Source organism: Melospiza georgiana, chromosome 4 (assembly GCF_028018845.1).
Source record: "Melospiza georgiana isolate bMelGeo1 chromosome 4, bMelGeo1.pri, whole genome shotgun sequence".
Lineage (NCBI taxonomy): Eukaryota > Metazoa > Chordata > Aves > Passeriformes > Passerellidae > Melospiza > Melospiza georgiana.
Genome location: NC_080433.1, coordinates 6,618,445 through 6,641,099, shown reverse-complemented (window position 1 = coordinate 6,641,099; position 22,655 = coordinate 6,618,445). Strand labels below are relative to the sequence as shown.

At 38.8% G+C, this 22,655-nt stretch overlaps 1 protein-coding gene across 2 annotated transcripts in view; it reads left to right on the top strand.

Annotated features, from left to right (window-relative positions):
- The window catches only part of UPF2 (UPF2 regulator of nonsense mediated mRNA decay), a 54,965-nt gene that overhangs the window by 1,002 nt on the left and 31,308 nt on the right, over positions 1-22,655 (top strand). For both annotated transcript variants that reach the window (XM_058022854.1, XM_058022855.1), the window contains exons 2-9: positions 4,385-4,764; positions 6,353-7,132; positions 10,864-11,024; positions 12,009-12,206; positions 13,413-13,562; positions 13,951-14,054; positions 14,353-14,438; positions 21,529-21,637. In XM_058022854.1, coding sequence (XP_057878837.1) covers positions 4,403-4,764; positions 6,353-7,132; positions 10,864-11,024; positions 12,009-12,206; positions 13,413-13,562; positions 13,951-14,054; positions 14,353-14,438; positions 21,529-21,637 — 1,950 coding nt within the window. In that variant the 5' untranslated portion in view covers positions 4,385-4,402. The remainder of the gene's footprint in view (positions 1-4,384; positions 4,765-6,352; positions 7,133-10,863; positions 11,025-12,008; positions 12,207-13,412; positions 13,563-13,950; positions 14,055-14,352; positions 14,439-21,528; positions 21,638-22,655) is intronic.

Genomic DNA, 22,655 nt, shown 5'->3' with positions numbered 1-22,655 from the left:
CAGTCAGAGGTGGGACATCTTGCCTCCATTAATTATCTCCCATATCTCTTTTGTAATGGAGTAGCTGCAGAAAGGACTATTTATGTAATCCATTTAATTTCTAGTGAGAAATTGCATTGTGTTAAGTTTAATAGAGCTGCATTTCCTTCTCTCATACTTGTGGTTGCAAGGATAGGGATTCTGGATCATATTACTTCAGGGCTGGAGAGTAGACTGTTTCTATTGACTTGAGAGTGTTGCTTTGAGGGCCAAGGTGTTGCTGTTTATTCTTTTATTCTGAATTGTGAGTAGATTAATGATACTGAATACCTTTTATTACACTCTGCTTTCTTCAAGAGTAAATAACATAGATAGTTTTTCCTAAATGTTACTTCTGTATTTCAAATCTATTTCTTAAGTCTCTGAGCTCAGAGTATCACAAACCTAGTCCCATTCTTTCAAATTCCAAGATTATTGTTGAAAAAAGTAGAAACTTAAGTACAATAAAAATTGACTTAACTGCAAATGAGTCAGTGTATGTCAAATATTGAAAAATTAGGAAAAATGGTTCCCTCTAAAAATGTGTTGTCCATAGGTGCTGAAACTGAGAAGAAGGAGTGTTAAAGCATGTAAGTGTCACTGGAGAAATGGGCTGCCAGGAGTCCAAAGGCACAGGGATGTTTGTCCTGTCTCTGTTTTCTCTGTCCTTCCCAGTTTCTGCTGTGAGTGCTGGTTTGTCCTGTCTGTTGGCTTATGAAGTTCATGCCATTATTACACCTTTCCATCAGTGCGTTAATGTAAATGTGAGATATTAAACAGAATCAATGTTTCCATGCCATCTGCAGCCTTGTTAGCTGTGGAGATGAGGCCCAGGTGAGCCAGCTGTTGCCGTTTTTCCCTGCGTGCCGCAGCTTTTGGGAAGGTTTGCTGTGGGCCAGCTGTGCCTGTCCCGGGAGCTGCGCTGGAGCCGCGGGCGTTGCTGCAGCAGCGGCAGCGCCGCCTCCCCTCCTGCTGCCCCGGGCCGATCGGGGCCGGCGCCAACGAGCTGGCACGGCCGTCGGAAAGGTTTGCGAGATAAGGAGCTGCACACGTGGTAGGCAGTGAGAAGTGTTGCAGCGTACCTGTTCTGGGAACAGAACAGAATCTTACTGTGAAACGAGATTTTTGGGGTTTTTTTTGGACTCCGTTGTTCCCTGGGAAAAAGTGGACAATACTGCCTTGTGGTCAAAACCATAATGTGCCCAATTATGCTCCCTCCCTTTTCTTTTTATCTCATCTTCTCAGGTTTGCTTTTATACAAAGAAGCATCAGATACATCTTTAAAACAGAATTCTGAGTTCCTAAATTTAGTAAGAGGATGAATGACCCTGTTGGTAAATGACCCTGCTGTTAAAAGTTTCTTGTGTAGCTGGATATTTTGTTCAGAGTACTGGAATTGTGACATGCTGTTCCAGTATTTCTTTAAACACAGGCAACCCCTTCCCTCTTTGGTTAAGTACTGATTTCATAATAACACTGTTTTAAGATCAGTGGTTTTGGAATTCAGATAGTTCTGAAATTTTAGAGTTGGAGCCATGCACTAGGGAGCCAAGTGCGCTTGTGTAAGCAATGCAGATTTGAGTTCCATAAGTCCCTGTCAGAGACATTTCCCTGTTGGTGCCATTGCCAGTTGCTGCCTGAGGCCAAGTCATGAACAGGCTCCCCATTGCTAAGTTATCACTGCCTAGATGTAAACACTGATATTGTCAATTTTTGCACACCATTTTTCTTCAGAAGCTCTGGATGAGCACCTTAAATATTGTAATACAGTTTCATCTGGTTGGCACAGACAGTATATAAATATGTCATTTTATTGTTTGGGAGATGGCAGAGAGAATGCGCAATGCTTATTAAGAAACATCTTTATTGTGAAGATTTATTTATAAATAAATTTATTTATTTATAAACATATTTCAAATAGTTAAAATTAATACCAGAAGCACTCTTCATTAGATTGGAATGCAGGTGTCTCATTCTCCACTCTGAGTAGATGCAGGGAATTGGTGAATCTAAATGTTTTCATAATCCAGAGTAAAATGTTAGAAAGGCAGAAGTAGGGGTGGCCATTGGGAATCAAACTGGTGTTCCTGATGAAAACAAAGTGATGGCTCTTCAAAAGGCATCACATGCAGTGGTGTCCTGTCAGTCCTGTGGGATCTCAGCACCTCAGGACTGAGGTGCAGAGTGACCGAGACCACCCTTGGGGGGCTCGGGGGTCCTGGAATGTTGCCAGAAGTGTCTGGTGGCTGGACTTTGATCCTGCACGGGAGACGACACCTGTATGAGGATGGGAGGATTTCACTGGGGTGAATGGTGAAGGGATAAGTTAATTAGAGTGAAACACAGGGTTTAGGATTTCTGTACAGGGGGGTCCAAAGAAGTAAGATGGAGGAATTGGGGCGTGTCCTGTCCTTCTTCTTCTTCTTCTTGGCCTCCATCTTCTGTGGTGATGTTGGCACTTTGGGATTGGTTATTACTAGAAGTGCACTGGTCAATAAGGGTGAAAGGTATTGGGGGAAATAGGTAAATATCTCATACGTAGTTTTGGGTATAAAGATAAGTGACCACCCCGGGGGCTCTCAGTGTGCTCATGGCTGGCTGCTGTGCAGACCTCTGTTGGGCTGAAAGAAAATCTTTTAGATAAACAATTAATAAACACCGAGACAGAGAAAAGATCTGAAGACTCTTCTCGTCCTTTGGAGCGCGGGCTGCCCAAGGCCACCCCAAGCCTTTCCAGGTCACCCAAACAGCCGAGAAACCGACACAGTCCCACCCATGCATGCATTTAACTTGAAGCATGGAAGTATGTGAAAATTAATTTTGGTGTTAAGAAATTAATTTAGCCTGAAGTAAAAGCCTAGGTGGTTGTAAATGCCTCTTGTGGTGCTGCCTGGCCCTCCTGCCCCTGACAGGAGCCAGCAGAATGCCCTTGCATTCCAGGCTTGGTACCAGCAGTGAACCCTGAGGCTGAGTGGGAGTCTCCCCCCTCTGCTCAGGAGTCACCACATCCAGCTGTGGGTTCTCTGCTCCCAACAATGGCATTGCCACACTGAAATAAGTCTGTTAGAAGATCACCAAGAACACTGGGAGGCTGGGGGACATATCTGAAGAGAAACACAGAGAACTGGGTTCTTGATCTGTAAGAAAAGTGGGGGAAATCTTATTACTGTCTTAAAACAACCTGATGGGAGAGCCTGGTGAAGATGAAGCTGGCTTCTCCCCCAGGCTGTGCAGGGATAGGATGAAAAGGAACAAACACAATATGGGGCATGGCAGTTTCCAGGCTGGTGTCAGGAAAAGCTTTTTCTCTGTGAGCCCAGAGGGACCATTGCTTCTCTATTCCTGGGGACACTAAAGCCTTTGCCAAGCCTCTGATCTGCTTGGATCTGCTTGGAGCTGGGGCCTAAACTAGGTGCTCATCACAGTTTCCTCCTAATCAAAACTGCCCTGTGATTTTACCCTTTTGTGTTCAATATGTGTCACCTTTTGTGTCCTTATCCAAATGAAACCAAAGCTTGGAGCACTGGAAACCCCAAAGAGGCTGAAACTCCTACAGAAATGTTGGTTGAGTGGAAGGAGAGAGAAACTGTAGCCTTTGCTAAGTCTCGATAATCACAGCCTTTGTGATGTTGTTTCCGTTTGCTCTGCTGGCAGGGAGGTTTGTGCATCCAGCTGAGTCAGCACTGTGCTCTTCAGCTGCTGCTTGTGCTGAGTGCTGGAGATGCTGGGCACATCTGGGAGGGGTGAGGAAACAAGGCAGCAAGTCAATGCCTTTTCACAGTGAGGATAACCCAGCACTGGGGCAAGTTGGCCAGAGGGGCTGTGCAGTTCCTTCCTTGACACTTTTCAGGACTGGCACAGTCTTGTCTGATCTCATTACTGACCCTGCTTTGAGCAGGGGGATGAATTACTTAAGGTCCCATCTAACCTGCATTATCCTATGATCCTAAGTAGTGCTGGTGGAAGGGGGAGGATTCTTGGGAGATGTGTAGGAAGGTCAGTGAGGTGCAGATGCATGCTGATGTTTCAAGTGTGTACTCATTTTTAAGTTTGGGGTACTTTGTTTTCATCAGTCTTGAATGATTTTTCTTTCCGATGGACTTGTTTATGTTCAAGATCTTAAATTCTTTGGGTTGTAGAAACTTCAGGATGCTTTTATTTCACAATTCGTGCTGAAGACAACTTTGCAGAACAACATGCTTACAAAATGATTTGTTTTTACTTGTCAGGTCCATTCCTTAGTTCAAGACAACCTTTATTTTGATGAGTCACACATTTGGGAGTTAAGTGAATATGGGTGGGCTGTGAAAAATGACTAAAATATCAACAGCAATTTAAAAGTTCTTGTTTTCCTGTGCTTCTGCAGGTTTGCCTGGGTAACACAATGCCAGCTGAGCGCAAAAAGCCAGCAAATATGGAAGAAAAAGAATCTCAGTTAAATAATAAAGAAAAAGAATTCAGTGAAAGGCGACCAGTGAGCACCAGGGAAAAGCCAAAAGAAGATGTGAAGGTTGGTATGAAGAGAGAGACTTTAAAGGTTCCTGAAGATAAAAAGAAAAAAATGGAAGAGGATAAAAGAAAGAAGGAAGACAAGGAGCGGAAGAAAAAGGAAGAGGATAAAGTAAAGGCAGAAGAGGAGCAAAAGAAGAAAGAAGAGGAAGAAAAAAAGAAACTTGAAGAAGAGGAGAAAAAGAAACAAGAGGAGGAAGAAAAAAAGAAACAAGAAGAGGAAGCTGCTCAACTGAAGTAAGTTATCTTTTAAAGGTTTAATTGGGCCAAATGCTGGAGTTCTGTTATCAGGATTGTGGTCAGTGTTGTAGAAGATGAAGTGTTGGAGTTACTTTTAATAAGTTGGATGTAGTGTTATAAAGCACAAACAGACAGGCATGTAAAATTTATGACTTCTAAGAGGTTTTGAGTGTTCACTTGTATCCTCTGTTACTTTGGTCTCTGTTGTGGGGGTTTGATAGTGTTCTGCATGTGATGACCATGGAGAGCACAATTGTGCTTGAGTAAATGTTGTGATTTAACCCCAGCTGGCATCAGCCCCACACAGCCACTCCCTCCCCTCAGCAGGCTGGGGAAGAGAATCAGAAAAGTGAGAAATCTTATGCTTGACATAAAGACAGTTCAATGGGTAAAGCAAGAGCTGTGCAGGCAAGCAAACCAAAACAATGAATTCATTCCCCAGCAATCCCCAGGACAGCAGGGCTCCATCAAATGTTAACAGTGACTTGGGAGGACAAACACATCACTCCTCTCATCCCTCTCCTTCCTTCTTGCCCCAGGTTTATGTATTGGCCATAGTGTCACATATGGACTGGGATAGCCCTGGATCCCTTGGGGTCAGCTCTCCTGGCTGTGTTCCCTCCCAGCTCCTTGTGCACCCCCAGACTCCCCCTTGGTAGGGTGGGGTGGGGTGTGGAGCAGAAAAGGCCTTGGCCACGTGTAAGCCCATCCCAGCAACAGTGAAAACTCCCCTGTGTTATCAGCACTGATTCCAGCACAAATCCAAAGCAGAGCCCAATACAGGATCCTCTGAAGAAAATTAATTCTGTCCCAGGACAATAAAGAAGCACAGATGCATTTAACATTAAGTGTTACTGTCCAAAAGTTGGGAATACAGACTTTGCAGGTCTACAGATCAGACATAACAGGAGCAAATCTGATGTGAGAAATGACTTTTAATCAGTCACAGACACCTGATACCTGGATGGCAAACTCAGAATGTAGCCTGGCAGTTTAATATGTGATATTACCAAGACCATGTTTCTTATTATGTTATCCAGCCATAGTACAGTGTTGAAGGTGGCATCTTTTTAGGTCTGAAATATTTCCCTTTTAAGATTGAGGCAATGTCATGGCCAAATTCTAGCTGGGACAGATATATTTCACCTATTCCAAATTTTCTGTGTAATTTCAGTAGTCTGGCAAGAAAAGATTTTCCTTAAATGTGTAATACAGCCATTTTCCTTAAATGGGCAATACAGCCTTTTGAAAGGCTGTTTCCTCTTCTGGGGGAACTTCATCAGTAGTAAATGAAGTTTCATGTTTATATTTTCCAAGTCTGTTGGGATTAATATGTTCTGCATAGAAATATTTGAGAAATTTTGTTTTGTAACCAGTAGTACTTGTCCTTTGCAACACAAAAATTAAGCAGAGTTTCTGCAGCAGATGCTTTAGCTTTCTAGGATCAACTTAGTAAATATTACAGAAGAGAGTAAGGGGAAATTGTGGTAGAACTCCTGAAGTTTTCCAACTGTGACCTTTTTTCCTTTGTACTGCTACTCTGAGATGAGGGTTCCATAACAAAACTCATTTTTTTGTTGCACAGGGAGAAGGAGGAAGCCCATCAGCTCCATCAGGAGGCCTGGGAGCGCCATCAGGCAAGGAAAGAGCTCCGCAGCAAAAACCAGAACGCGCCGGAGAGTCGTCCCGAGGAAAACTTCTTCAGCAGGCTGGACTCCAGTCTGAAGAAGAACACAGCTTTTGTTAAGAAGCTAAAAACCATTACAGAGCAACAAAGGGACTCCTTGTCCCATGACTTTAATAGCCTGAATTTAAGCAAATACATTGCAGAAGCTGTAGCTTCTATTGTGGAGGCCAAACTGAAAATATCAGACGTGAACTGCGCTGTGCACTTGTGTTCCCTCTTTCACCAGCGATATGTTGATTTTGCTCCTTCCTTACTTCAGGCTTGGAAAAAACATTTTGAAGCAAGGAAAGAAGAGAAGACTCCCAACATTTCCAAGTTAAGAACTGATTTGCGTTTCATTGCAGAGTTGACAATAGTTGGGATTTTCACTGACAAGGAAGGTTTGTCTTTAATCTATGAGCAGCTTAAAAATATTATTAACGCTGACAGAGAATCCCACACTCATGTTTCTGTGGTTATCAGCTTCTGTCGGCACTGTGGAGATGACATTGCTGGCTTGGTACCAAGGAAGGTAAAAACTGTTGCAGAGAAGTTTAACTTGAGCTTTCCTCCTAGTGAGATAATTAGCCCAGAGAAACAACAGCCCTTCCAGAATTTGTTGAAGGAATACTTTACATCTTTGACCAAACACCTGAAAAGGGACCACAGGGAGCTACAAAATATTGAAAGACAAAACAGGTGACAATTGAATGTTGCTTTTTACTTATGAATAAAAATTAGTTTATTTATGAAATACCTAGATTTGTTGCAGTATTTATGAACAAAGTTAGCAGTGTGTACAAGATAAGTGTGTTCTGCAGTGTTTCTAAAAAAAAGTTCTAAATTTGTTCTGAATACTTAAAAAGCAGAGACAAAACAGACTCTTTGAATATCTTTTAAAGGAAAGGGAGGTAATTCTCTTTCCTCTGTTTGGTGCTGTTTCCTTATCAGCACGAGAGCAATGCTGCTTTCCCAGCTGGTACTGTCCTTTTCCAGTTGGCACAAGCTGATTTCTCCCTTTCCACCCACATGTATCAAACGAAGCATATGCCACAATTGCTTTGGCTTGTTTACTTATTTTAGTACACTAGGATGAAGGAAAAAATAGGTTAAGTTAAGAAGGTATCTGTTACACTCCAAGGTAGACAAGTATATATTAAATAAATGTCTTAAAGTGTTGGAGGGCATAGACAATGTAATAAAAGTCCTCCTAAATATTTATATGTGGTACTAATATTGCAGGGTATGAATATGCAGGCTGAGATCTGAATAATTTTATTTCTGCCATGTTCACATTTTTTAATAACTGTTTGCTTTAAAGCATCCTGAATTCTCATTATTGGAGCCAGCCTAAACCCAAATGCTATTCTTAAAACAGTCATTGTTAATTTCTTCTGGAAGCATTCCAGTCAGCTAGAAATGAACACATTACTGTTTATAGACACATACTTCAGCTAAAAGGTTGGACATCCATCCAGAACCAAATGTATGCTTGGAATGCATTAAATTTTTATGTTTCCAAAGCAAGAATCCTTTGTGCTGATGGGTTTTGTGCTGCAGTCCTATCTGGTCTCAGGCAAGTGTTGAATTTCACAGGATCATAAACTGACTTTTGAGGTACCATTATTTCTACAAGTACCTTACTAATTCAAAGTACATTACTGGCTAAGGTGTAATTTTTGCAAAGTGAATGAATATGAACCTTTAGATTTTCACAATTATCATTAGTTCTGGGCACATTGGTTCTGGCTGGTGTTCCAATGAGTGAGTGCTACAAAGTCTGCATGATAGAAAATAGAGTGAAAAAAATTTCTGAGAGGTATAAAATATGTTAAGAAAGCAAGAAGCAGAAAGAATATAAATTATCTGGGGTGTAGAAATATACTTTAATATTTACTTGTAGAACTGCAGAAAAATGAGTGGGCAGAGCCTGAGCAGCCTGGTCTGCCCTCATCACTGAGCCTGCAGGAGTGGATCAGACAAGGGCAGAGGAGGGACCTCTCTGAGCACCTTGTCACTGAATTATCCCTCCCTGTCAGCTTGGGTGCAAGGCTTTGTGTTGGGGAAGGAATGTGGAGAGCTGTCATTTATCACTGCATTAAGAGAACTCTGTTATTTCTCTCTCTGAACCTTGAGGTGTCTATTTTAACTCCTTAATAAGGAGGAATGAGTTTTATTAAATAAGGCATCAAAATCTTTCCTACCAGATTTTATTTGTTTACAGCATTTGTAACAGATTTGTGGCATTTGCTTGCTGGGGAAGTGCAGGGTGTGAGGAGGGCAAGACAGAGATTTGCCAAGGAAGAAATGTATGAGTATTACAGAAATCTTCCTGAACTGTGGATTTGGGGAAAGTGATTGTGCCTTTGATTCCTTACTTGCTTTTGGATTTTTATAGGTGTAGTTTTTGTGGTGTTTTTGTTTGGTTAGGTTGGTTTAGTTTGGTTTTATTTTTAAAACCCCCAATAATCCTATTGGATAAAGCAATTCTCTATGTATTAAAAATCTGATCCATTTGTAGTTTTTATTCACAGTGTTATTCCACAATCAATGAAGTGAGCAGGGAGTGAAGTGTTCCCTTTTGTGCATTAACTGTGTCACATGTTAAGGTTGTGATATTTTGTCAGGTAAATAACTCATCCATTTATCTCTGTCAGGAGAATGACTGTGAAATGATTTAGCTTGTACAATTTGGTTGAATTAATTGAAAATTACTATGCTAAATTAACAGTGCTTTAGTGCTGTGTTATCTGTGGAATCATTTAGGTGAAATTAAAGCAGACTCAAGTGGATGGTCAGGAAAAGTACCTTGAGTGATGCTTTGACTTGTTTGGTTACACAGCTGAGAGCACAACAAAACTTGTCAGGCTGTGTCATTGAAGGAAACACCTTGATTCCCATATTCTGAAGAGAATTTTCAAAAATAAGTGTTAGCTATGGAAGAAACTTCTTTTGTGTAAATTAAGGATGTTTTTAAGATGTGCTGGACTTGCCTTGTGCTTTGAGGAGACATAAAGTGAGACAAGAACTGTGTGCTGTACCTGTAATTGTATTCACAGGTGAATTTTAGTGCTTTTAGTTTGCTTCATTTGCTTTAACTGCTTTGAATTTGTTAACACTTGTCTTCTTGAAACTGAAATTGAGAACTGAAAGTCTTGTACTATTGTTACAGCACTTTGCTTTTTTTCTTTTTAATAATAGCAGAGAGCTTCAATGCTCGTGTTTATAAAGCTGCTGGTTTAAAATATGTGTGTAATAGACAGCAGTCTCCATGGAAAAGCTGTGAATTGACACCTAATGTGTTTCCTGAATCCAAACTGAACTGCTGCACTTCACAAATACTCAGTGGTTATTTAATTTGTTAATTTTCCTTTGCTGTACTTTGCAGGAGCAGGCAATACATGTTACATAAGTGTGTTTTGTCAGAGAAATAGAACTTTTGCCAGCATTAATGCTTCTTGCTCTCTTGCCAGACACCTGTATCCACTTCTGGTTCTGAGCAGGGATAAGGGATTTTGTTGCTCACCCTGTAAATGTTTACAAAAAGACTTTTGTTTTACAATTAATCTAGAACCAAAAGACTGATATCCCTCAACTTCCATTGCCTTAACTATTTCAGAATTCTTATGCCACAAAATGCTTTGGCAAGACTGTGACTGTTTGCCTGTTGCATAATAAAATCCTACAGATTGGAATCCTACAGGTGATAATGTAATGATACCACCTGCTTTGGGAATTGTGCCTTTTGCACCTTTTTCAGGTTTCTTATGCTTTTATCTCAGTGCAGGGTGCTTGGTCAGTGGTTCCAGCACTTGTGAGCAGTGATTAAATTCCTTCAAGTGCAAGTTACTTTTGACAACAGACTTCAGTGTTAAAAATTATCATTTGAAACAAGTATGAATAGTTTTGTAAAAGAAAATGAAGAAACAAATATAGCTGCTCACAATTTGGACTGATAGCCTTGAAATAACTTGTTTTGTTGGAAAGTCAGTGGGCTGCTTGCAAATTTTTTGATCCTCCTGGTGACAATAGTTCATGTAATCATTTAAACAGTGTAGAAATGGATTGTTACAGGTGCAAAGCAACTTTTATCTAGCTTATTGATAAATTTAATATTTTATTTTACTTTAAAGTATTTGTAGGACTTTTACAGCCTAATTGTGGCAAAGAGTAAGTGGGCCTTTCTCTTTCAATTTCCAACACTGAAGTTGGAAATTCAGTGTGGTTTGGAAAGATAATAGTGTCACTTAAATGTTTGCTATTTCAGTCTAAACTAGGATTGCTACAGTCCCTCAGAGAGGGCAGGGTAGCTTTGCTCAGAGGAATTTTGGTGGCTCAGCACAGCTCAGGTGTGTTTGAAGGGAAGGTGTCAGCACAGCTCAGGTGTGTTTGAAGGGAAGGTGTTCTGACTGCCAGTTTGGCTTTTGCAGACGCATCCTCCACTCCAAGGGAGAGCTGAGTGAAGATCGACACAAGCAGTATGAGGAATTTGCAATGTCCTATCAGAAGCTGCTGACAAGTTCTCAGTCTCTGGCTGATCTTTTGGATGAGAACATGCCTGACCTCCCCCAGGAGAAGCCAACCCCTGAGGGTAAGCCAGATTCTAAAGCAGGTCAGCAGAACCCTGGACTCAGCTTGGATGTGGTGGAAAAATGAACCAAACCCTCTTAGCAAAGTGTTCTTTCTGCTGGTTTCATTTCATTCAGCCTTTCCTCCTAAAGGATATCAGCTAATGAATAATACATTTATTTTTTAAAATTAAAGTAATTATGCCTAATATTTAACCATAACTATTGTATAATCTGTGTACTTATGGAAACCTGCTCTTTAGGTTTGTTTCTGGGGATAGAGTAATAAATGGAAAATTAGAAAGGTTTTTAACCTGATCCTTTCCTTTACTATTACGCAGGTTTTAGTATTTAAAAACTGTGTCAGAGTTTTAAAAGCTGACACTGTTAAAAAATAAATTTGAAGTCTGTTGTGGGCAGGAACATATTGATAAGCCAGATAAGTCACTAGGTGTGGCTGTCTGGCCTCCTGAGCAGGAGTGCAGCTTTCAATGCCTTTAAAAAAATCTAAACTGTGGGATTCATTGAGATGTTGTTGAAATCATGAGTATCCTTTGCTTTAAATTATGTTGAACTTTAAAAAGCTGTATTTTTAATGCCTTTAAGTATTAAATTGTTCTTTTTAAACTTCATGCTTAAAACTCAGTGGGGTTCATACAGTTCATCATACTCAGTGATTACTTTTAATGCTAATGTTGTTAAAGTCTGGTACAACTTTCTAATACCACATAATGTGCTGTTAGTTTTTCTTGATTTGACTTCCTCTGATTCTGTCTGTATTTTTAATCAAAATGAAATTTATGATCTTAAGATAATTTCTTGCTATGTCTAATACTAAGCTTGAATTGTTAAAACCACTTTAAAGTATGCATTGAAATATTCAGGTGAAAACAGAAGTAATAATAAGTAGTTTAACACTTTCCTAAAAGGACTCTTAAAGGTGCTTCCCCATGGAAGATTGTAAATTTGTGTAAATAACTTTCTGATGGTTTTCACTACTTTTGCAGAACATGGACCTGGTATTGATATTTTCACACCAGGAAAGCCTGGAGAATATGACCTGGAGGGGGGTATCTGGGAAGATGAAGATGCTAGAAACTTCTATGAGAATCTCATTGACTTGAAGGCTTTTGTACCAGCAATTTTGTTTAAAGATAATGAAAAATATTCCCAGAACAAGGATTCCAGCAAAGATGAATCAAGAGGTAGGATGCTTAGATATTTTCTTCAACAGATAAACAAACTTGGTGGAAATAATGAGTCTCTGATGAAATAATTTGTGGTAATCAGGACAATACACCAATTTGGATGAATTTTTAGGGAATAAACAAGGTGGGATAGGGATTACATCTGGTTATAAAGAAAGAAAAAAAGTAAATTTATTTTAATATTGTTAGAATTGTAAATTTCAAGTAATTGGAGGTTAACTAGTGTTAGTAAATACAACTTTTCTGTGAGAAATGGGAAGAGTTTTCCTTTCTTTGCAGATGTTAGTGTTTGGGTTTTTTTCATTGTTATTTTCTCATTCAATTATTAATGGTAGATGACATTGTCAGCATAAAATTTCATTGGGTTGGAAGGCCTGGGTGGTTCCTCACTTGTGACACAGCTCTCAGTTCACAACCAGGCATGTGCAGGCTTCAGGTGCAATGGGATAAAAAGTCACCATCCCTGGATCTGTGCATGATTGGAGAATTCTGACATTTCCCTCTAAGGATCTTTAGATATTGGAGCAGCTTGCCCAGGGAGACTGGAACCTCTGTCTGACTGTTCTAAAAAAACTGGAAAAATACCTGAGAAATCTGGTGTGAATAGTGTTCATCCACTTTGGCCAAAAGGTTGAACTGGAGATCTCACCAAAGTCCATTTCAGACTAATTTTGTCTGTGATTCTGAACATGTTACTTGTTTGTGAGTCTGTATTTCCATATGGTGTGTGCACTGTTTAGAAGTTGTCACACTTGGCTTTGAAAAATTTGACAATTTTAATAAGGTTATCTGCCTTGAAATGTATTTTTTAAAGGAAGAATAGTCTGCAAATGCAATTGGAAGGAGGCCTGAAAAAACAGTAAAATTCTGTAGATTCTAATCTCTTGGAAAAATGCTCAGTGTTGGACCAGTATTGTGGTCCAAGAAAAATATTAACTACTCTTTTCTGAATCTTTCAGATTCAGATACTGTGTTGAAGGAAACTAATAATCTTTATCTGACCTTTTATACAGGATGTTACTTCATCAACACCTTTCCTGTTCTGTTTTTTCCTTTTTTTTCTTCATCTATGTAAAAGATTTTGCATTAGGGCAGTAGAGATGTAGGTTTAGCAGCATTAATCTTCCTATGTTGTAATAATGACTGTGTGTATTGAACAGTTTGTTAGCATTTATTTGATATTTTTACTTAACTTGTAAATAGATTCAAAAGATGCCAAAGACAATAAGGAAGCAGCTGGAAATGAGGATCTGGAATTGGAGCTGGAGAACCTGGATATTAATGATGATGCACTGGAGTTGGACTGTGGAGATGAGGCAGAAGATCTTACAAAGAAGCTTCTTGATGAGCAAGGTAAAAAGAATTGGTTTTAAGAATTTTTTTCTTTGTGATTTGTTTTTTTTTAACTTGGTTGTTTTAGTTTGGATTTGTAGAGTGCATTCAGGGCAATTTATTTATTTATGAAACTAGCAGCTAGAAACTGCTAGGATTGTGATAAATGATTTTGTAGCAAGTCATTCAGATAAAAGTGAAAATTGTTTATGTAGTGAAAGTTACCAATTCCTTCACACAGCATTTAAAAGTAAGCAAATGTAAAGGCAGTTGTCTGAAGAGTGGCTACAAAGAGGAATGAATACTTAACAACTAAACATTACAAATGCACCTTTTGGGGAATGTGTTGGTAAATTATTATATTTCATAGCTTAAAGATGTCTGCTGCTTGTTTATTTCCCTCTGTTAGAGCAAGAAGATGAAGAAGCCAGTACTGGATCTCATTTAAAACTCATAGTAGATGCTTTTCTTCAGCAGCTTCCAAACTGTGTCAACAGAGACCTCATAGACAAGGTACAGTCATAGTTTCAGTTTTTTGCACTCTTAAAAGATAGAAAATAAAGATTTCAATCTTTAGAGTCTGACAGTAGCTGAATTAATTTTCAATCAGTCTGTATTCCTCTCAGTGGACATGTTTTCTGACTATGCCAGCTCTAGCCAAAACTGAAGATTTTTCTTTATGGTTATTTTTACAGGAGTTTATGTAGTAGGAATAACTCTGTAAAAGCTGTGTTTAAAAGCCATTTTCTGTTACTTTCTTGAAAACACACTGCATTAAAGTGAAGCATTGCATTAACTCTGCTCTTTATAGGCAGCAATGGATTTTTGCATGAATATGAATACAAAAGCCAACAGAAGAAAACTGGTACGAGCACTTTTCATAGTTCCTAGACAAAGGTAAGAACAGAAGGGGACCAAGCTGGATCCATCCATTAATAATTAATTTAGCATGTGCATGTATGTTTTAAAACCAGTGTATGTTCCATTTGTTTACTCCTGATCTGCACTTTTGGAGTGGCTTATACTGAAGCACCAAAGAAGTATTTAGAATCAATGATCCACACCATGATAAATTGTAAAAAACTAAGGTTTTTAATAAGGAATTTTTTTTTCTAATACTTGATGTTTACAGCAGATCTCTTTTCATTATTGTGAAAACTGTGAAAAAAACCAGCAAAACCTACCTGATACCAAAAAGGGAGGTTTTATTTCATTCAGGACAACTTGCACTTTCTTTTAGAGCCTGTTGACAGTTAGAGCACAGTATAGTTTGGAAGGAGGATTTCCTGTGATGTGTCAATTCTAATGCAGTGCATGGCCATTGTAAGAGCCTTGTGCCTTCTGCCAGTTCTAGGCCAGGCACTTTGAGCCTCTTTTGTCTGTGCACATCTGCCTGTGTAAAGCTCTTGCTGTTTTCCTTGTCTCTGTGTAAGCAGATTTCCTGCACTTACAGGAAGAGCACTACTTCCAAAAATGTTTGCAAATATTCAAATAAAAACATTGAATTTATTGGAGGAATAAGATATTTTTCTGTTCTCTGGTAAACTTGAGCCTTAAATAGGTGAAATCATGAAGAAGTTGCTTTTCTTACTTCACCTTGCCCTGTTTCTCATGATGAGCTGTTTTGATGCTGAATTTAATATAAAGTGAACATGATCATCTTGGAATTCTTGTTAAGAGTTTTGATTCCATTACCTTTTAACACTGGGGGGAAAAACATAGCTTGAGTATCTGTTTTGTCTCAACACATGTGTAGACTGGCTTTGAGCAAACAGAGTTGGTGCTTTGTTTTCTCTAAGTTTAATCACTGCTTGTGCTGTGTTTTCAACCCTAATTCAGCCCATTTCTGCATCCCATCTGAAATAAGCATCTGCTGTGCTAATAATCCTGTTCTCTTGCTGTGTGCAAAGCAATGGTTTGTTTGCTGACTGAGGCATTAGCCTGGCTCCATGGTGAAGCAGTGCACATAATCTTTCATTCTTTTGTGTGTTCTTGCCTCTAAAATTTACAGGTTTGACCTCAGTGTTTGGAGATTTTGATAGAGGCCTGACTGTGCCTAACACATTAATTAATTAATGACAGAGGAGGCAGGCAACTGATTATCTCCTGTGTTAGATGCAACAAGGTGCTCTTCAGCCCAAATGCAGGTAGCAGAGGAAGGAACATTTCTGTTTATCAGCCTGCTGGTAATCATGAAATGCATCAAAACACAATGTGAGCAGAATTTCTTTTTCACAGCTTAGAACATCTACAGTAAAGAAAATCAGCAGGAGCACTTTTGCCTTCAGCTCTGCTAGAATAGAGAATTTTCCATATTGGTGAAATGGAAGTGGCTTTTTGGCTGGTCTGTTACAAACATTACATTAGTGTTTGTACCACTGCCCTGTAATATTTCCTGGTGCTGTAGGTTCCAGATTGCTGAAATTGATTATTAACTCTTTGGAACCTCTTTGAAAGTTCTTTATTCTCTTTGCATAATCTGCTAAATTGTGCTAGGTGCACGTGGTCTGGAGGAACTGGGAGAGGTGCACAGTGAGAGGAGGTACTTTCAAACAGGAACAGCATGATAAGGCTTGTAAATTCAGCAGTGTGATTTCATAGGTGGCATGAAAGCAAAAGTTAAATTCCTGATAATATTGCACTGTTAAAAAATGTGGCTGTGATCAGGCTGTGCTGTGAACAGAGTTAATAAACTCCTAGAAGCATACACAGTTTCCTCATTGCCATTGATTTGTCTTCTTCCCAGTGGTAATTCCATTGCCCTGCAGATTTGTATTAAAAGTAATAATAATTTTTTAAATATTAACTTTCTCACAGACCTCAATAGAGAAGGATAGATGGGGGGATAGCCTTGAGGAGCTGCTGCTGTTGTGATGGTTCTGGTCTCCAGTGGCTGGAACTAACACTGAAGTGAATGGCTCTGCTGATCTTCTCACTGCTGGTCTTTTTATTATAAATATCAATTATTATTTAGGTATTATGTATATATTTAGGTATAAATATTAATATTTTATTTAGGTATTATTCCTAATATTAACAGGTACTACCATTTGATGTACAATTCCTTTTTAATTCCTTTTCCTGCTGTCTCCTCTGGGACCTACTTGACTAATAAATACTCAAGCTACCTTGATTCTTTCAAGATCTTAAGTTCAGTGTGTGCCTGCATTGGTGAGCCCATCTCTGGGCTGCTCAGCTGAAGGAACAGGATGTTGACTGAGCTGTTTGTTCTGAGCACAAGAGCTGGATTGTAAATACCAGCTGAGCTGCCCATAAATGCAGACAATTTGAAAGGGCAACCTACCCCAATATTTAAGTAAACTGTATTGCTGCAGTTGGTAAAAGAGCAGTTCTGCTGTGTGTCTTCAAATCAACATTCATAATCCTTTCTGCTGTAGAAAATTCTGTATATTCTGTGTCACATTGCTTTGAGGCTTTGTGTTCTGTGCATTAATGATGATTTTGCTCAGGGTATCACTTCACTGAGCCATAGTGATATGGCTTTACCTTCCATTATTGTTGTTCCATACTTGTTTTACTAGTCCAAGAATTTTTGCAACATCTCTGTGGGATACTGTGGGACAAGAGTGCTTGTTATGCTGTTTTTGAGGAGGTTTTTTGTGAAAGCTTCAGAGGAGCAGTGTCCTTGAGGATGCAGATAGAGCAGTATGTTTTCAAAAAGCATTTAGTTTCCAAGCATATCAGTTAATGCTGTTTAAGTTTAGCTGCTTTATTTGCAGCCACAATGAGGTATTTCAATGACAGAATAAGTTCTCTTTCTTCTCCTGAGATCACTTTAGGGAAATGTGCAGGCACAACAGTTTCATCAGGAAAATGTAAAACTGGTTTTTTGTTTGATGTGTAAAACAGACACTGTGAAATCAAAGTCATTATGTAGTGTTGCCAGGGAGCTTTCTTGCTGCCACTAGGGTTGGATAGATTGGGACAAATCAGGATTCTTCAGGACAGAAAACTTAATTTGACAAAAAAGGCCATTTCTTCCTCAACTCACTGTAAATCAGTGTTAGAATGCATCCTTGCCCTGCTCTGTTGAATGCTGATGAATGGATCACATTTACATTTTCAGCTGTGATTTCAACCTCCAGCCCAACAGAACAGAAGGCCTTTTAAAAAGATTTTTCAATGCCAGTGTACGAGTGGCTTTCACATTTGCATTGGAGGATTGATTTAAATCTAAATATTAGCCTTCTAATCAAGGGCTGCAGGCAGTGATTTAACCCATACTGACACAGCTTTGGGACCTTTTTGTGTGGTTCTTTGCTGAATTGTACACAGAATAATTTAGGTTTATCAGAATACTGCAATTCTGTAAAATATTTTCTTTTACTTCAATGTGAGAAGTCTGAAATCTTTTCTTATGCTTTAAATTCTAAACAATTCTAGATAAATGTATATTTAGTAATTGCTATTACTAAATATACATTATAATTATTATACATTATAATTATTATTACTAATTACTATGTATATTAAGTAATTATTATTACTTTTAATACAGTATATAGGGGCTGTTGTGGCTTATGGTATTTTTTGATGTTCCCATTTATGGTAATCTGTGTTGCAAGTTTACCTGCAGCAAGTTTTCCACATGGAAGTTTTTAGTGTTATTATTGGTTGTTCTCCATCCAGCAGTTAGCTGCTTCTTCAGTGTTAATAGTTGTTCACATTTTAATTTAAAAGCTGCAAGCCTCCTGTGTATTTCCTGTCAGCTTTTCATCCTGGGACTTCTCTGCAGCAAGGTTCTTTTTGTTCAGATGAACTTGACTTATCAGTGTTTGCATGGCCTGTTTCAGTTGAGGGATGTGCTTGAGATCAAGGGGTTTTATGTGCTGGCACAGAAATAAAAGCCAAAAGTGCTTCCCTGGTAACATTCCAATTCCACATCATCCTTGTCTTGCCCCTGAGCAGTGTGGGTGGCACTTGGGACCTGTTCAGGCCCTGTGAATGCACTGCTTTTATCCATTCTCCTTGTGCTTGTGAGGCAGCAGTTCTGGCTCCATTGCTTCATTCTTTAGGCTGTCTTGTAGAATCACAGAAATTAGGAAATGTACAAAATGCCCCCGTCACTCTTCCTGGGAATAAAATTTTGGATTTATTCTTTTTAGAGAGATTGAAGTTAGGACTTTGAGATAAATTTTTCTGTAAGTTGGTTTATGATTGGTTTTGTTTGTTTGGGCTTTTAAAAAGAAACTGACATTTGAAATGGTGAAAAAAGATGTGCTCTTAGATATTTTACTGAAGTGTAGCTCATGTGAGCCTGAGACCCAGAGCTGACTGGATTTCAGTCCATGGTTTGGGCTCTAAATGACAGTGGTCACAAGTGGTGCTGAATGTCCAGGGTACTTCAGGGAGTCACTGACCCTGTGGGATCTCAGCACCTCAGGACTGATGTGCAGAGTGACCGAGACCACCCTTGGGGGGCTCAGAGGTCCTGGAATGTTGCCAGAAGTGTCTGGTGGCTGGACTTTGATCCTGCACAGGAGACAACACCTGTATGAGGATGGGAGGATTTCACTGGGTGAATGGTGAAGGGATAAGTTAATTAGAGAGTGAAACACAGGGTTTAGGATTTCTGTACAGGGGGGTCTAGAGAAGTAAAATGGAGGAATTGGGGTGTGTCCTGTTCTTCTTCTTCTTCTTCTTGGCCTCCATCTTCTGTGGTGATGTTGGCACTTTGGGATTGGTTATTACTAGAAGTGCACTGGTTAATAAGGGTGAAAGGTATTGGGGAAAAATGATAAATATTGTATACGTAGTTTTGAGTATAAAGATAAGTGACCGCCCCGGGGGCTCGCAGTGTGCTCATGGCTGGCTGCTGTGCAGACCTCTGTTGGGCTGAAAGAAAATCTTTTAGATAAACAATTAATAAACACTGAGACCGAGAAAAGATCTGAAGTCTCTCCTCGTCCTTTGAAGTGCGGGCTGCCCAAGGCCACCTAAACAGCCCAGAAACCGACATGACCCATCCCTGATGCCAGATCTTGCTTCACAGCCAGAAGAGCAGGAAGAGAAAGCAATGTGGGGTTTGTGGGGGTTTAGTTAAGTTCTTCCCCCCTTCTCAAGAGAAAGAAATGCTTTTGGAGGGGACAAAGCTCTACATGTGCCAGTAGATGGTGCCACTGGTACTGGAATGTCTCCACTGCTGAACATGAAATTTTGTCTCCCCTGAGAGGGAACAAACTCTATCTCTGATTGCCAATTTCAGCATAATTAACCCAAGCCTTTTCCTTATTATATTTCACCTATTTAGAAATACCCAGTCTTAGTATGCTTCCTCATGAAGAAACCTTTTGTGTCCTGCAGGGGAATAACAACAATGTGCTCTAAGACTTTAATTTTCCCCCAGGTATACTCAGTTTACAGAGATGAAATTATTACCTCTCAGCAGGCTGGTACTTGTTGAGACCAGAATAAAACTTTGATATTTGTTTTAAAAGAGTTGCCATACAGAAATCCCCTCAGTTAAATTTACCCTCTTAGCTCAGCACAGTCCACTCTTAGTTTAGCTTTTGTGGGTATGTGTGAAATAGCAAGACTTTCACTCCTCTCAAAGTTAATGGCTAAATGCTTAATAACATGCTAGTAATTTGCTGTGGGTAGTCAGCCTTGACTGTGTGTTCCAACAAGCTTGAAAAATGTAAATACTGCTTCAGTTATTGATTAACAGAAGAGATAAAAGCTGTTAAATAGGTAACTGAGATACCCACAATGTTTCACCACAGGCTTGTGTGTTACCAGGAGCCTGCCTGGTTATGTTTTTGGGGAGAGTATATTCTGATCTTTCTAACCCACAGTTTAAATCCATAAATGTCTCTTTTTCTGTAAGTGGGTATTAAATGTCTTGGAAATGGGCTCCAGTGACATAAAAGGGGAAAGGAGGCAGTTGTGATGGCTTTGTTTTGGAGCTTTTGTCTTGATGCTTTGTGCCAGGACAAGCTCTGTGTATCAGCTGTGCTTTTGGATTTATTTGTTTTGTTTTGGTTTTTTGTTGTTGTTTTTTTTGTTTTGTTTTGTTTTGGTTTGATTTGGTTTTTTTTGTTAGCATATTTTTCCTTTTTGTTTTCCTTTCCTGAGCACTAGGGAAAACCTTAGTCCTTCATAAACTGCAAACTCAAGATGCATTTTTCCCTTACAGGCAATTTCTCAGTAGAAGCATGCAAATTTAGGATGTTCCTCTCCACTTACTTTGGCTTGTTCTAGAGTTCATCTGTTTATTGCATTAACTTAACATCCTGAAAATGAACTGAAAATACTTCCTTCAGCTTTTTAAGTGATATTATGAGGCTTCAGAGTGCAGTTGGTTTTTCTGCATTTAAAACTGATATATACACAGCTGGGTTGCATAAATGTGCAAAGGAAATGTGTGTGAAGGCATGTAATTAAGGCAAGAGAGAAGGAAATAAGGAAATTCTACAGAAACCTAGGAAATATTACCATTTGTGGGAGTGCTAGCAGAGTTTTTGGGAAAAGAGTGACCACATCACATCTGCTCAGCTTTGTTTTATGTAATAAGTGCTATTCATGATGGGGTTTTCCACCTTAAAAGTAAAGATATTCTCTGTCTTCCTGGTTATGTCTGCTGCTTTTCAGAAAAAATATTAATACCTTGCTATAACCCATGGCCTTGTCTGTAAGAACCTTTTTTGTATGTTAAGATGGATCTGAATTTTCTTTCTGTTTGGTAATTTATTGAAGGTCAGATTTTGTAGTTGATGGTATTCAGCATTTTACCTATGGCAGGAGTTAAAAAGGAAATGAACTATGAATTATTCCAACAGGATATGGGGATTTACTTTCTTGTTTTATTTTTAAATGATACTGAATTCTGAAGTGGGCCAAAAAATTGCATATATGTAGTTCTGTCAGTGCATTGACTCTTTTCACAAGTAAAATGATACCCATATTTGTACACATAAATACTTTTTTGTCTATAAATTGTTTATTTTATCTTCTCCTTTGTTTGCAGATTGGATTTGCTACCATTTTATGCAAGACTGGTTGCCACACTGCATCCCTGTATGTCTGATGTGGCAGAGGATCTCTGTTCCATGCTCAAAGGGGATTTCAGGTTCCATGTATGTTTTGGTGATTTATATTTTTATTAAAACCATCAATTCATCTCATAAATCAACCTTTGGGGGAAAAACCCACTTTGTGTTGTGTAGATACCACTTCTAAAATTCAGTGAATATTCTTCTGTTATCTCAGCAATTCTAGGAAAAAAAAGAGAAAGTTTTGTAGCTTTGTAAGTCTTTGTAAAAGAGAAGTTTTTGCAACTTTCCTTATATGCTTAGGAAATGTACAAAATGCATTTTGTACAAAAATTCATAAAATTTACATATTTATGTAAATGATCTGTACAACAGTTACAACAGAAGTTACAAGAATTAGATATTCTACTCCATCTGTGTTGAGTTTTCTGTAAATTAATAACTTGCTTTTAAAATGAGACCTGACCAATTCTAAAATTTCCACTACAAGGCTACTAGTGTAGTGATCACTGTTATCATATAGTATTTAATTCAGATTAGATTTTACAGTTTCATCTGTCAAAATTTTCCACACAAATGTATTTTTCAGTGTTGCTTCCTTCACTTTCTTTTTAAGTGTTATAACCAAACTTCTTGTGGTGCACAGTGGTGATTCCTTCACCATTTTCTGAGCTCTGTGGCACAGATTTCTATTTTTTTTCTAATATTGACATTAAAAATGTGTCTAAATTGCTCAGACTTACTTGAATGTTAACTCTCTCAAAAAACCCCTCTCTGTTGGGGAAATACAATTTTCTATTTTGTGGGTTATGTTTAGACATAGATATATATCTGTGTTTCGTTCTTGAATTTATGCTGAATGTCAGTTATTTTAAAAGTCTGCACATTACTAAATCTGACTTTAAAAAACCATCAATATTTAATGTTACCTTGAGGACAGTACAAGTGGCCCTATTCACATGGAGACTTCTTATTGATTCTGAAAATGTAGAATCTAGAATTCTTTATCACTATTTCACTGGGGCAAAGGAGGAGGATGTTAGAGTAATTAGGAATAGATATGTTGGAGGAATTAATTGTTTTGGGGGGTAAGGAGATGGGG